This window comes from Odocoileus virginianus, chromosome 1, assembly GCF_023699985.2.
Source record: "Odocoileus virginianus isolate 20LAN1187 ecotype Illinois chromosome 1, Ovbor_1.2, whole genome shotgun sequence".
NCBI lineage: Eukaryota > Metazoa > Chordata > Mammalia > Artiodactyla > Cervidae > Odocoileus > Odocoileus virginianus.
This window is the reverse complement of record NC_069674.1, coordinates 71730063-71742084: the sequence shown is the minus strand read 5'-3', so window position 1 is coordinate 71742084 and position 12022 is coordinate 71730063. Positions and strand designations below refer to the sequence as shown.

Here is a 12022-nt window from a genome sequence, read left to right as displayed (position 1 = left end):
ATTATAATGATTAAATGAGGTAATACAGAGGCAACTGAACTATTTTTTTTGATCCTCATTTTTTTCTATATGCCACCCTAAATTTTCTTCAGCTCAGTCTAGGGTATCCTTTTTCATTATAAATTCTTGAAATGTTGGTATTACTCAAGTCATAAAAAAAGAAATAAATAATTCCATTTGCAGCAACATGGATGGACCTACAGAGTGTCATACTGAGTGAAGTCAGAGAAAAACAAATACCACATGATATCACTTATATGTGGAATATTTAAAAATGGTACAAATGAACTTAAATACAGAACAGAAATAGTTACAGATGTAGAAACAAACTTATGGTTATTGGGTGTAAAGGGGAGGGATAAATTGGAAAATCGGAACTGACATAGAGACACTACTACATATAAAATAGATAATAAGGGTTTACAGTATACCACAGGAAACTCTACTCAATACTTATAATAGCCTACGTGGGAAAAGCGTCTAAAAAAGAGTGGATATATGTATAACTGATTCACTTTGCTGCACACCTGAAATTAACAACATTGTAAATCAACTATATCCAATAAAAACTTAAAAAAAAACCATTCCTTGAAATTTTGAATGAAATGGACTAGCCAAAAAGGTTCATGGCTTAAAAATTGGTCAGGTCACTTACTTGACTTTTACAGCCAACTGGCCAGCGCCAATTTGGATTCAAAAAAAAGTTTATTCTTGGAAGCCTGACCATGCAAGAGTGTCCCCATTGTACATTTTATTTGCTCACCTCATTTTCAAGCCCTACCAGAAAGTTTGAAAATTAGAACACGGGCACTTTATTACCACCTAACTTAATACTACTTACGATGCACACAGACAACTCAATTGTGAGGGAGGCATGCTACTATTTTCCCAACAGGAAAACGCTCCTGGAACCACCTGTGTTCTGGTCTCAGGCAAAACTCATTCTCCCCACACCTCCAAGATTTCTCTGGAATCTAGAGGATCACTGCACCGGCCAGGGACTATCCACTGCCATCTCTTAAACTGAGCAGCGGTTACTCCAAAAAGTTAGGATTTTATATTGTTATGCTATTTCTATGGATCTTTAGGCTAAAGTGTGTAATTTCCAAATTTTTAGAATTCCCCCTTAAAACTTTAAAAAGCTATGAAAAAGCCCAGTTTGGGGGGAAAAAAAGTTTTTAAAAATACATAACCCCTTGAAACAAGAGCAAATACTAAAGCTACAGCCACAATCTCCAAGGGGGCGGGGGTCAGATCTTCAAAAGTCTAGTTGGCTAAAGCTAACCAAAAACTATAAAATCAAAGTACCACAGATAACAGACTAACCTCAAAGTAAGCAGGATATACCATTAACAAAGTAAGCAAGTGTAAATGACAAAACACTTAATACATTCACACGAATTTTAAAATTACTTAGTACATGTCAACAGATACTGAGATTAAGAAATTGTCCCAGATTCTGTAGTTCCCTACTCAGTAGATGTTGTGATAAAGCAGGTCCTTTTTTGAGGGGGAGGGGGACCACGCTAAAAATTAAAAGGGCATCAGATTACCGACAGAATACTCTCCAAAGTTCTACAAAGAGGCGCTCCATTAGAAAGCCATGACCTGAAGGAACAATACCAAAACACTGGCTGTCAACATGAGACAGATAAAAATAAGAAAATGTGAAGCACTTCGATGGACCGCGGCATTGTTTCCAGACAAGAAATACCCCTTTAAGGCCCACGCCAGGGATTTCAGCACCCGCTCCGCAGTGAGTCCTGCAATCCGAAAACTGTTGCCCTCAGTGAGGGCAGGGCAGCGACCCCCGCCAGCCGGCTTTCACCGTGCAGTCGCCTCCTCCTTCCGAGCTCGCTCCTCCGGCCGCTAGCTGGCCGCTCCCCTCTGGCCGGGACTCGGCCACCCGCTGGCCGCACATGCCCTCGGACCCGACGCGCCCCCAACAGAACGCCACGGGAAGGAAGCGAAGGAGAGGGGCCTTGAGAAGGGGCGGGAGGGGCAAGAGGCGGCGCTGGGATTCGGGCCGTCACCAGCCATGCTCGAGAACTGCCCGGGTTCGGGAGGAGGGCAACTGAGCCTCCGCCGCCGGCCAAATGATGGGATCCCGGAGCGCAGGTGCCGGCGGCCGCCCGACGAAGTCACGGGCCGGGAGGACGACGCGTTGACCCCAGAGCCCCCACCTCCATCCCACTCGCCGCTCTCCTCCCTCATCCACCGTCATCTTCGGCTTATGTCAGAACCTAACGACCTCCACACGGCCCTCCCGAGCGTGGAGGTGATGCCGGCTCTTACCTTAGGAAAGGGCGCCGCGCCGCTAGAGGCGGCTAGGGTGCGCGCGGGAGACACCGAGGCGAGCGCCGCCGCTGCCGCGGGAGCCTGAGGAGTCACAACGAAGCTGCCCGCGGGCGCGCCGCCTCCAGATCCACCGCCCCACCCCCTCTCCCGCAGGATTTTGCGCCGGAGCCTGCAGTCTCCGCGCTCTGACTGGTAGAGCCAGAGGAGGGGCGGGGCGCCCCGCGGGGGCGGGGCCGAGCGCTACAAAGTCTAATTGGCATCTGTAGGCCCAATGGGACCACGGATGCTCCCGGCTTTGCTTAGACTGACTTTCCTGCTAGCCCGTAGCAGTCAAGAGGCGGGCCCAGTGCCTTCTTTTATAGCCATCTTTTTGACAAACCGGATTGTACGAAAAAGTCGGTTGGTTTGCACTGGCGGCTGAATAGTCCAATTAATTCAGGGGAGGTAGCTTCTGCGCTCTCTGATTGGCATTCTCTCTACCTATGGGAGAGGCCCAGGGCGGTTAGACCCTGCCCCGGATGTGGGCGCGGCTACCTGAGAGATCCTGCACTGTGGTCGTTTGAAGCGGCGGAATTGAGGTCTCTTTTTCTTGACTATCATGTGATGGCTTCTGGATTTAATGGGGGAAGAAGTGTGGAAAAGGCCAAGGATCCAAACTGGCGAATTTCCTGATCTTCGAGCCCCTCTCCGCTCTCCAGACAGCGGAACTGCCGGGTGAGTCCAGGGCCCCGACGAGCCGGTATCCCCCGAAGTGCACTCGGCCCCCGCCACCTACCCTGTGTCTGCCTCCCTAGTCGCCGCCCCCATCCCCTCACCCTCCAGCCCCAAATACACCGGATTGGCACCAGGCTTCTGTTTGCATTGTGGATCATATCGTACAAGAAATGCGTTCAACTCTTAAAATGTACTGGGCCCACAGTGCAGAATGGGGGGAGTTCGGATAGGGCGCCGCTGTCACATCGTCGGCGTTTGAAGTTGAAGGGTATGGATAGTTTAGAAACGCCCTTAGGAACGCCCTGAAGTTCTATAGACAAGTAGGCCCGAAAACCAGGCAAATGTAAGCAGAACGCTGTTCCTTTGAAGGATGGTCAGTTTGGCCAAGGCTGTTGAAGTAGGTACCTTTCGAAGGTGACTCATTATCTGGAGGAATTCTTTGTTGTGGGCTCATTAAGCAAAACTGTCTTTGGGATAGGACGTGTTCATATGGAAGTGTACTACCAGTCGCGAGAGAAGGGAAATGGAGATGGTGTGGCAAGCACCACGGACAAGTTATCGGGTCCACACACACCTGATACCGAGATGCTGGACCTGTGTGGGCGCAGGGCCCTTTAGATTTCCATTTAGGAGCAGCGCAGGTGTTAGGCGGATAGGCGGTATATACTTAACTGTCTTCAGGTGCAAAACATAATCACTTCAAATGAAAAATACTTTAAAATTTTTTGGAGTATGCAGCTCCCCAACCCTCCTTAAAAGAGAAAGAAGAGAAGTAGTAGGAAACAAAATATAATAAATTAATGGAGATTTATGAATAAATTGGGAGTTGTATGTCATCATTGTACCCCAGCACCCATGATCCTTCAAGCATCATTTAAATATCAATAGAGTGCTTTTAGTGAAAGTGCACACAAAACTTTGTTGCATCCCACATAAAAAAACTTGCAGCCACAAGGTTGTGGGTTTTTTTTGCATTCTTTTGACCTACAGCCTTAAAGCACCTGTTTTGAATGCAGTTACCCTTCTTATTGAGTTACTACTCAGACCTATGTGGGGGAAACAAACAAAAAAAAAGCTTGACTCATTTAATGGCTGGCTGATAGAAGCTATGTTTAAGCAAATGTATTATCATAAACTTCTTTTTAAAGTTAACAAAAACAGCCAGAGGGATTGGAAACTGGAATTGAGCAAATTCAATTTACACTACGAAACCCATCTGTAGTTACTAATCAGTACACACCTCTCCACCTCTTTTTCCAAGTTTGGTTCCACATCCCATTGTGGCAGCTCTGGCCAGGAAGGGAGACTGGCACAGAAAAAGCCTTCCTGAGAGCAAAAGCATCTTGCTTTTCATGCTGCCGTATGAAGTATCTTCAGATTGAGTGCAAGCAGATGGGTAGTGTAAGGGAAAGATGGGAGCTCGAGACTCAGATCATTACTGAAATGAAACAGATACATACTCTTGCACCATGATAGCTACCCACTGTTTAAAGTAGTAAAGATGTAACAATCAAAGTTAGTCCTAAAATATAATTATTTAAAGGTGATAGTCTAGGACATTTATCTAGCCAGTTTCCTCCCCTTTTCCTTATTTTTTATCTTCCTGAATTTTTACTCCTGTCACCGATACTTTTGTTACCTTCCCCATTACCTGCCTATCTTTTCCTCTTGCCATCTAGTATCCTCTCTCATCCTCAGTCTGTCATTCCCCAGTGGCTTATTTCCTTTTGTTTATCATTTCTCTCCTTTACTGAAAATTTCTTCTTGATCCTTCATATCCTCATTTTAAGTCTTATCTTTCATTTTCTCTTCTCCCACTGTTTCAAAGGAATAAAATGTTGTCACCTGTTTGCATTTCATTATCTTCTGTTAGCTCCTCACCCAACTTCATGCAACCTGGCTTCTGACTTGCCATTCTGTTTACCCTTTTTCCAGATGGTCACAAGGCTGATATAAAAACTTGAATAAATATGGAACATACTGTAAACCTGTATGTGAAGATTAAATGTGTTTATACTTAAGTATTACAGATTGATGGATTCCTATCAAAATTCCAAGGTTTTTAAATTTCATGGTTTTAGCATTGAAAAACTGGAAGGGCCAAATAACAAAATATTTTGGAGAAGAAAATAGTAAATAGATACTAGGCCTTCCAGATACTAAAACCTATCTAGTAACAGTGATACAGTACTAGTGCAAAACAGACATCGATCAGTAAGACAGGATAGGACTGTAAGAAATAGCCCCAATTATAAAACAATTTAGCACCTAATAATCCCAAAACAAGTTTTTTAAGTGGTTTTGATTATTGGGTAGAAAGTAGTAAAAAAGCTATATACCACAAACCAAAAAAAATGGGTATTGCTAAAAATAGTTTTAGACTAAGAAAATAGGTATTTATAAGAACTTTGAGAAAATTTGATTAAAAAATGTTAGACCCATAGATTAAGCTATGTGAAAATCCAGTGTTACCAATGTGTTCTATGTTACTTAGCCCAATGACCTCTGTACAATCATAGTTCTACTTAATGTTGTAACTTTTTTTAACTGTTCCCTCCTTATTAAAACTCCTCTCCTGGCTTTATACCACCCTTTCTTTGATTTTGAATGCTTTTTCTTAGTATTCCTTGATACTGAATGAAAATTAATAGTGTGCAAATGTACAAAAAAGGTTAATTAAGGTACAGGAAAAAGATCCTGAGTGCCTGGATTTGTGTGACAACAATGAAGAGAAACAGGCTGTTTTTAAAACATCTTGAATAGAACTTATACCCAGTGGATATACTAGAAATTGTATTTTGTCACAGCTGTATGGATGATGGATGTGATGTTGTCAAAGATGGCTGCAAATTTGATGGATTATGAAAGGGAGATGGTAAATGTTTTCAAAGTTAGGAAATCTGAGAGAGAGAGAGCCAGCTTTGTAAACCAGGAATAGAAATAATTTTTTTTTCTGGTACCAAAATTTAAGATCTTGACTTTTTTTTCCTTCTCTTAGGGTATATTTTCCTTTTTTCGACCCTGCAACAGCTTCCGTAAACTGTGTAAATGAGAATGTCCCTGGCTCAGAGAGTACTGCTCACCTGGCTCTTCACACTACTCTTCTTGATCATGCTGGTGTTGAAACTGGATGAGAAGGCGCCTTGGAACTGGTTCCTCATATTTATTCCAGTATGGATATTTGATACTATCCTTCTTGTCATGCTGATTGTGAAAATGGCTGGGCGATGTAAGTCTGGCTTTGACCCTCGACATGGATCACACAATATTAAAAAAAAAGCCTGGTACCTCATTGCAATGTTACTTAAATTAGCCTTCTGTCTTGCACTCTGTGCTAAACTGGAACAGTTTACTACCATGAATCTGTCCTATGTCTTCATTCCTTTATGGGCCTTGCTGGCTGGGGCTTTGATAGAGCTTGGATATAACGTCTTTTTTGTGAGAGACTGACTTCTAAGGACATCAGATCATTTTATTGCTGATCAGCAAGCTATTACTAAAGTGTACTGAATCTTTGCAAGCTTGAAGAATGCCAGAGAACTGAGAAAAATACCAAATGTAATTTTATACTGCTTCCATTAAAATAATCTTGGTGACTTCTAGTTGACCCAAAACCTGATTATTCTGTATTTGAGTTATTAATACCCTTAATGTCCTATATGAATAAAGTTTGTTTTGGATCTTATGTTTCTACTTGACTCTTGAATAATCTGTTTTAAGTATGTGGTCAATATTAAAAGTAAGTAAACATAAAGTAAAAGCCTTTAGTAAGTTAAGTAAAGTAAACATAAAAAAGTAAAAGTAAGTAAAAGCCTTTAAAGTAAGTAAAGTCTTTACATATTTGAATAGACATTTAGTATATCATGGCCCCATTATGACCAATGTAAATAATCATTTGTGCTTCTCAATTATGAAGGATAAAACCTAGTTACTGAAATAATTAGGGGTGCCACTTAAGGTTATATTCAAAAAGAATCTAAGAGTTTTGAGTTTTTTTCATTTGTTTTTTATCTAGGCTACCTTCATTGTTATCTTCACCTTCCATTTGGAACAAATAAATTAAGAGGTAGCATTAAAAACTGAGCAGAAGCTTGCCTCTTCCTAACGTTAGGGGAACCATCCATCCCATTTATGTCAGGACAGTCCAGATTATGCCTATTGGTCTGGGGTCTCAGGGAGGCAGTTCCCCTTTAATTCTTACAGGTGTCCTGGTGTGAAAAATTGCAGATGCCCCTCCCAATCCCAGTGAAACATAGGTGGCAGCAGGGCATCCCCAGTGGCTCAGCCACGAAGAATCTGCCCGCAGTGTAAGAGCTGCAAGAGACGCAGGGTTGGACTCCTGGGTCAGCGAATATCCCCTGGAGAAGGAAATGGCAATTCACTCCAGTATTCGTGCCTGGAGAATCCCATGGAAGCGACTTAACAGGCACATAGGTGGCAGTACTTAAAAGAATTCCAGAGTCTTAAGTGTCTTACAACCCTAAAGCAGGGTCAGGGTGATTGTTTTTGCCCTATAGAGCCCTCTTAGCTTTGGGAGTCTCTAAAGTAGATTGTGTTCATTTTAAAAATACCTAAAATGATTTCTGGCTGCTAGTACTTGAGTGTGTTACCAGCTCAGTCGTGCCCAACTCTTTGTGACCCCATGGACGGTAGCCTGCCAGGCTCCTCTGTCCATGGAGTTGTCCAGGCAAGGATACTGGATTGGGCTGCCATTCCCTTCTCCGGGGGATCTTCCTGACCCAGGGATCAATCCCAGGTCTCCTGTGTTGCAGGCAGATTGTTTACCATCTGAGCCACCAAAGAAGCTTGAGAAGATTGCCTAAATAGAGCGTTGTGATCTAGTTCTCCCTGCTGGCTTAAAGGGCAAAGTGTGTGTCTGCGTGCAGTGCAGAAGACCCGGGCTCAATCCCTGAGTCAGGAAAAGCCCCTGGAGAAGGAAATAGCTAACCCACTCCAGTACTCTGGCCTGGAAAATACCATGCACCGAATAGCCTGGGAGGCTGCAGTCCATAGGGGTCGCCAAGAGTCAGACATGACTGAGCAGCTTCACTTTCCTTTCTTCTTTGTACAAAGTTTCAGACACAACACTACAAATTAATACTGCTTAACTCTTCATTTGAAACCACAGAGCTAGGTTAAATGAAAAAAAAAAAAACTACAAATGTTTTCCTATCTTATAATTGGTATGTATTAGTATTTTGGATATGTAAAAATAGGATTAAGAAGGATAGTTAATATGGGGAACATAATGTTCCAAGACTTGACTAGGTATTCCTAATTCAGATGAGAAATCTAAACTATTTGTCCCTGGAATCTATTATTGGGTATATTCGAAGTAGAAGAAAGTTTTTGCGTCTGAGAAACCAGATAAGGTTTTGTAGTTTAGGAAAACCTGTATTTGTGAAAGTATCACTAAGTATAATCTCTCATAGAGAAAAGGAGAAGGAACAGCATCACATGCAAAGAATCAGCTAGGCCAGGAGTCAGTAAAGTTATTTTGTAAAGGGCTGTATAGTAAATACTTAAACCTTTTGTATGCCATATGGGTTTGTCACAACTATTCAGCTTAGCTCATATGATAAGAAAGCAGCCACAGACCCTAGCTATGTTCCAATAAAAGTTGATGGACAATGAAATTTAACATTGTATGATTGCCACATATCAAAATATTCTTTTGATTTTTGTTTCAAGTATTTAAAACTGTTAAAACCATTCTTGCCTTACAGGCTATACAAAAAACAGGTAGTGGTCTAGATATGGCCCAGGGGCAAAGTAGTTTGCTGACCCCTGAGCTATAGGCCATAAAATAAGCAAAAGTAGAAAATTTTATGACACTACTAACAGGAGAGGTGGGGCTGGTCTCCAAGAAAAGGGAAAGGGGTTTAGGTTAAGAATTGCATGTCAAAGGCAGCACAATAAACAACTTGTTTACACGTTAAGGATCAACCAATCTTAAGTGTCTGAAAGAGTCCCAGAAAGTAGAATTCCTCCTTCTTAATTTTGGTGTACTGCCACACTAAATAAGCAACTTCACGCAGCAGTATTATTGATGTGTGCCTCCCTAATCTGGACACCAGGTATTTTTGTTTTTTCCCCACACCACCAAGGAATTAACTCAGTTCCGACACTATGTGGAGGTAGAAGATAAGAGTCACATCCCATAAGCAGTCTCAGAAGACAGCACCTTTTCCTTCCCCTCGCAACTTCAGATGCCAATCACAAATTCAGGTTGTCACCTCGCTTCTGACCTACCTGCTCTAGATGGCAGGTTCCCGTGACCCTCTCGAGTTTAATATGCCAGAACAGCTCACGTTAACTCAGAGAAACATTTTACTTACTAGAGCACCAGTTTATTATAGGATATTAACTCGGGAACAGCCAGATGGAAGAGATTCACAGGGCAAGGTATGGGGAAGAGGTGCAGAGTTTCCATGCTCTCTGTGCACACCACTCTTCCCCATCTCCTCATGCTGACCAACCTAGAAGCATTCTGAACCCTGTACTTTTGGGATGTTATCGAAGCTTGATTACATAGGTGTGATTAATTAAATCATTAGCCACTGGTGACTGAAATCATCTCCAGCCCTGGGGGAGAGAAGGTAACTGAGAGTTTCAACTCTTAATCACCAGGTTGGTTCCCTTGGCAACTGGCCTCAAACCTAGGACCTTACCAAAAGTCTCCCCATTAACATAAATTCAAAAGACACCTTATTCACAGTTATCACTTGGGAAATTACAGGGGTGTCCAATTCCTGTGCAAGGAACAGGGATGAAGACTAGATATATATTTTAACTTCTTAAAAGTCACAATATCACAGTCTCAGTAACTGGGATATACTTTAAGAAATGAAATGAAATTATACTTAAAGTCAGGAAAAGCAAAACTAATGTAATAATACATAAATAGTAAGTACTGCAGAAAATTATCTTCTAGATTTTAGCTACAGGATACTTCCTTAGTAGAGATGTTTACTGATGGTATTTATAAAAAGAACACACTTTGCTTTGAGAAAGAAAACTTGAAATATTTTAGTGAAGCCATTAATTACCAGGTGGTAATGTAACAGGTTGGAATAAGGGTAGAGGCAGAGGACTGCAGGCAGCCTAGAACAGTTTATGCTATTTTAAGAATCTAGAGGAGATGAAGATCTATGACTGTGAACGTCTACTATAACAAGAGGAATAGACAAATTATAAACATTTTTGGGGTCAACACAAGAAAATATTTAACGATACATTGTAGAACTGATCCTTGAACAATGTGTGGTTTGGAGCACTGACCTCCATGCTGGCAAATCCACCAATAACTTACAGTTGGCTCTCTGGCCCTCCACATCCGAGGTTCCACATTCCTGGATTCAATCAGTAACAGGTTGTGTAGGAATATGGTGCAGGTTGAAAAATGTGTTATTAGTGGACCCTTGCAATTCAAACCTGTACTGTCCATGAGTCAACTGCACACAGAGGAAAAGATACAGAAATCAGATTACCATGAGATGACTGTGTAGAGTGATACAACAGCAAAATTAGGAGGGAATGAAACAGCTAATTCTTGGGGGCAAGGGTAAAGAGAAGAATTTAGATTTGATAGCATGGATCATTAGAGGTTAAGTAAGAAACCAAGGCTGACTGAAGTCATGGTGTCATGAAGATAGTTCAGGGACATAACCTAAAGCCCTAAAGGGAAGAATCAGAGAGACTGCCTTAAATGGTGGTGGTGGTGGTTTAGTTGCTCAGTTGTGTCTGACTCTTGCAACCTCATGGGCTATAGCCCACCAGGCTCCTCTGTCCATGGGGTTCTCCATGCAAGAATACTGCAGAGGGTTGCCATTTCCTTCTCCAGGGGTCTTAAATAGTAGTGGATGGGTAAAAGACGCCATTCAAAGAAACCGAAAACAATGAAAAAACCCCCAACAGGTCATGTAGAGTTTTACTGAGTAAATGACCAATAACAAGTGTTACAGGGGTTAAATGGAAGTATTAAGACATGGAGTCACTGGAGTCTATAGTGAACAGTTGGGAGAATCACTTCGGTTGAACAATTAAATTTGCGAATTAAAATGAAATTTTAGTGAGATGAAGTGAAGCAGACAGATTTCCAAGAACTTTGTTAGGAAGACAGAGGGAACAAGAGCATAAAGTCAGACTCAAGGTTTTTTTGTTTTTGTTTTTTAGACAGACTTGAGATTTTTGACATAAAAATCAATCAATTCAGTTAAGAAACAAAATTTCGGGATTTCCCTGCCGTTCCAGTGGTTGAGAATCTGCCTTGCAACGCAGAGGACATGGGTTCAGCCCCTGATCAGGTAACTAAGATCCCACATGCCTTGGGGCAACTAAGCCTGTGCACCACAACTACTGACCACAACTAAGACTGATGTAGTCAAATAAATGTTAAAAAAATTTTTTTCAGAGTGGAGTGGGGATTGAACTGTCTAAAAGTTTTAAAACACTGTTAACGTAAAGTATTTGCAAGTGCCTCTGAGTCTGCACACTTAGTATTCAGCAGCACAGCAGCAATGAACTTTATAGGGAAGGGTAAAGATTTAACATTTTAGGGACTCCCGTGGTGGTCCAGTGACTAAGACCTCACATTCCCAATGCAGGGGCCCCAGGTTTGATCCCTGGTCAGGGAACTAGATCCAACATGCTGCAACTAAGAGTTCACAGTCTGCAACTGAAAAAAAACAAACAACAATTCATACATGCCACAGCTAAAAGATCCTGCATGCCCTGCAATGAAGACTGACTGCAACTAAAAGCTGGGGCAGCCAAATAAACATAAAAATATTTTTTAATTAACATTTTAAAAACATAAATGCATAAAATCTAAACTTCAAACTGTGTTGAATTTCAGAGTTTCATATTTTAATCGTACAGTTCTTAGAAGGTAGAGAATAGTAACAGAGCATACAAGTAGTACAAATTCTACTTTTAATTTCTAGTTAACATAATCCAGTTTCCTACATTTTGTTCTCAGGTCATTCACATTCCCTGTTTGGGTCTGAAG

The 12022-nt window shown here is 41.8% G+C and overlaps 2 protein-coding genes across 5 annotated transcripts in view; one reads left to right on the top strand and one right to left on the bottom strand.

Moving 5' to 3' along the window:
- PHTF2 (putative homeodomain transcription factor 2) overlaps positions 1–2449 on the bottom strand; it is a 131631-nt gene extending 129182 nt beyond the window's left edge. For 3 of the 4 annotated variants that reach the window (XM_070469825.1, XM_070469832.1, XM_070469830.1), the window contains exon 1: positions 2296–2447. The gene's annotated coding sequence lies outside the window, so the exon portion shown is untranslated. Of the gene's footprint in view, positions 1–2295 lie in introns of all 4 variants that reach the window. The other variant, XM_070469833.1, reaches the window with a different exon arrangement.
- A 348-nt stretch (positions 2450–2797) lies between these two features.
- Positions 2798–6697, top strand: TMEM60 (transmembrane protein 60). Its single transcript, XM_020880320.2, has 2 exons — positions 2798–3012; positions 6011–6697. The coding sequence occupies exon 2, from the start codon at positions 6061–6063 to the stop codon at positions 6460–6462; it is 402 nt and encodes a 133-aa protein (XP_020735979.1). The 5' UTR covers positions 2798–3012; positions 6011–6060; the 3' UTR covers positions 6463–6697.
- Positions 6698–12022: the final 5325 nt, after the last annotated feature.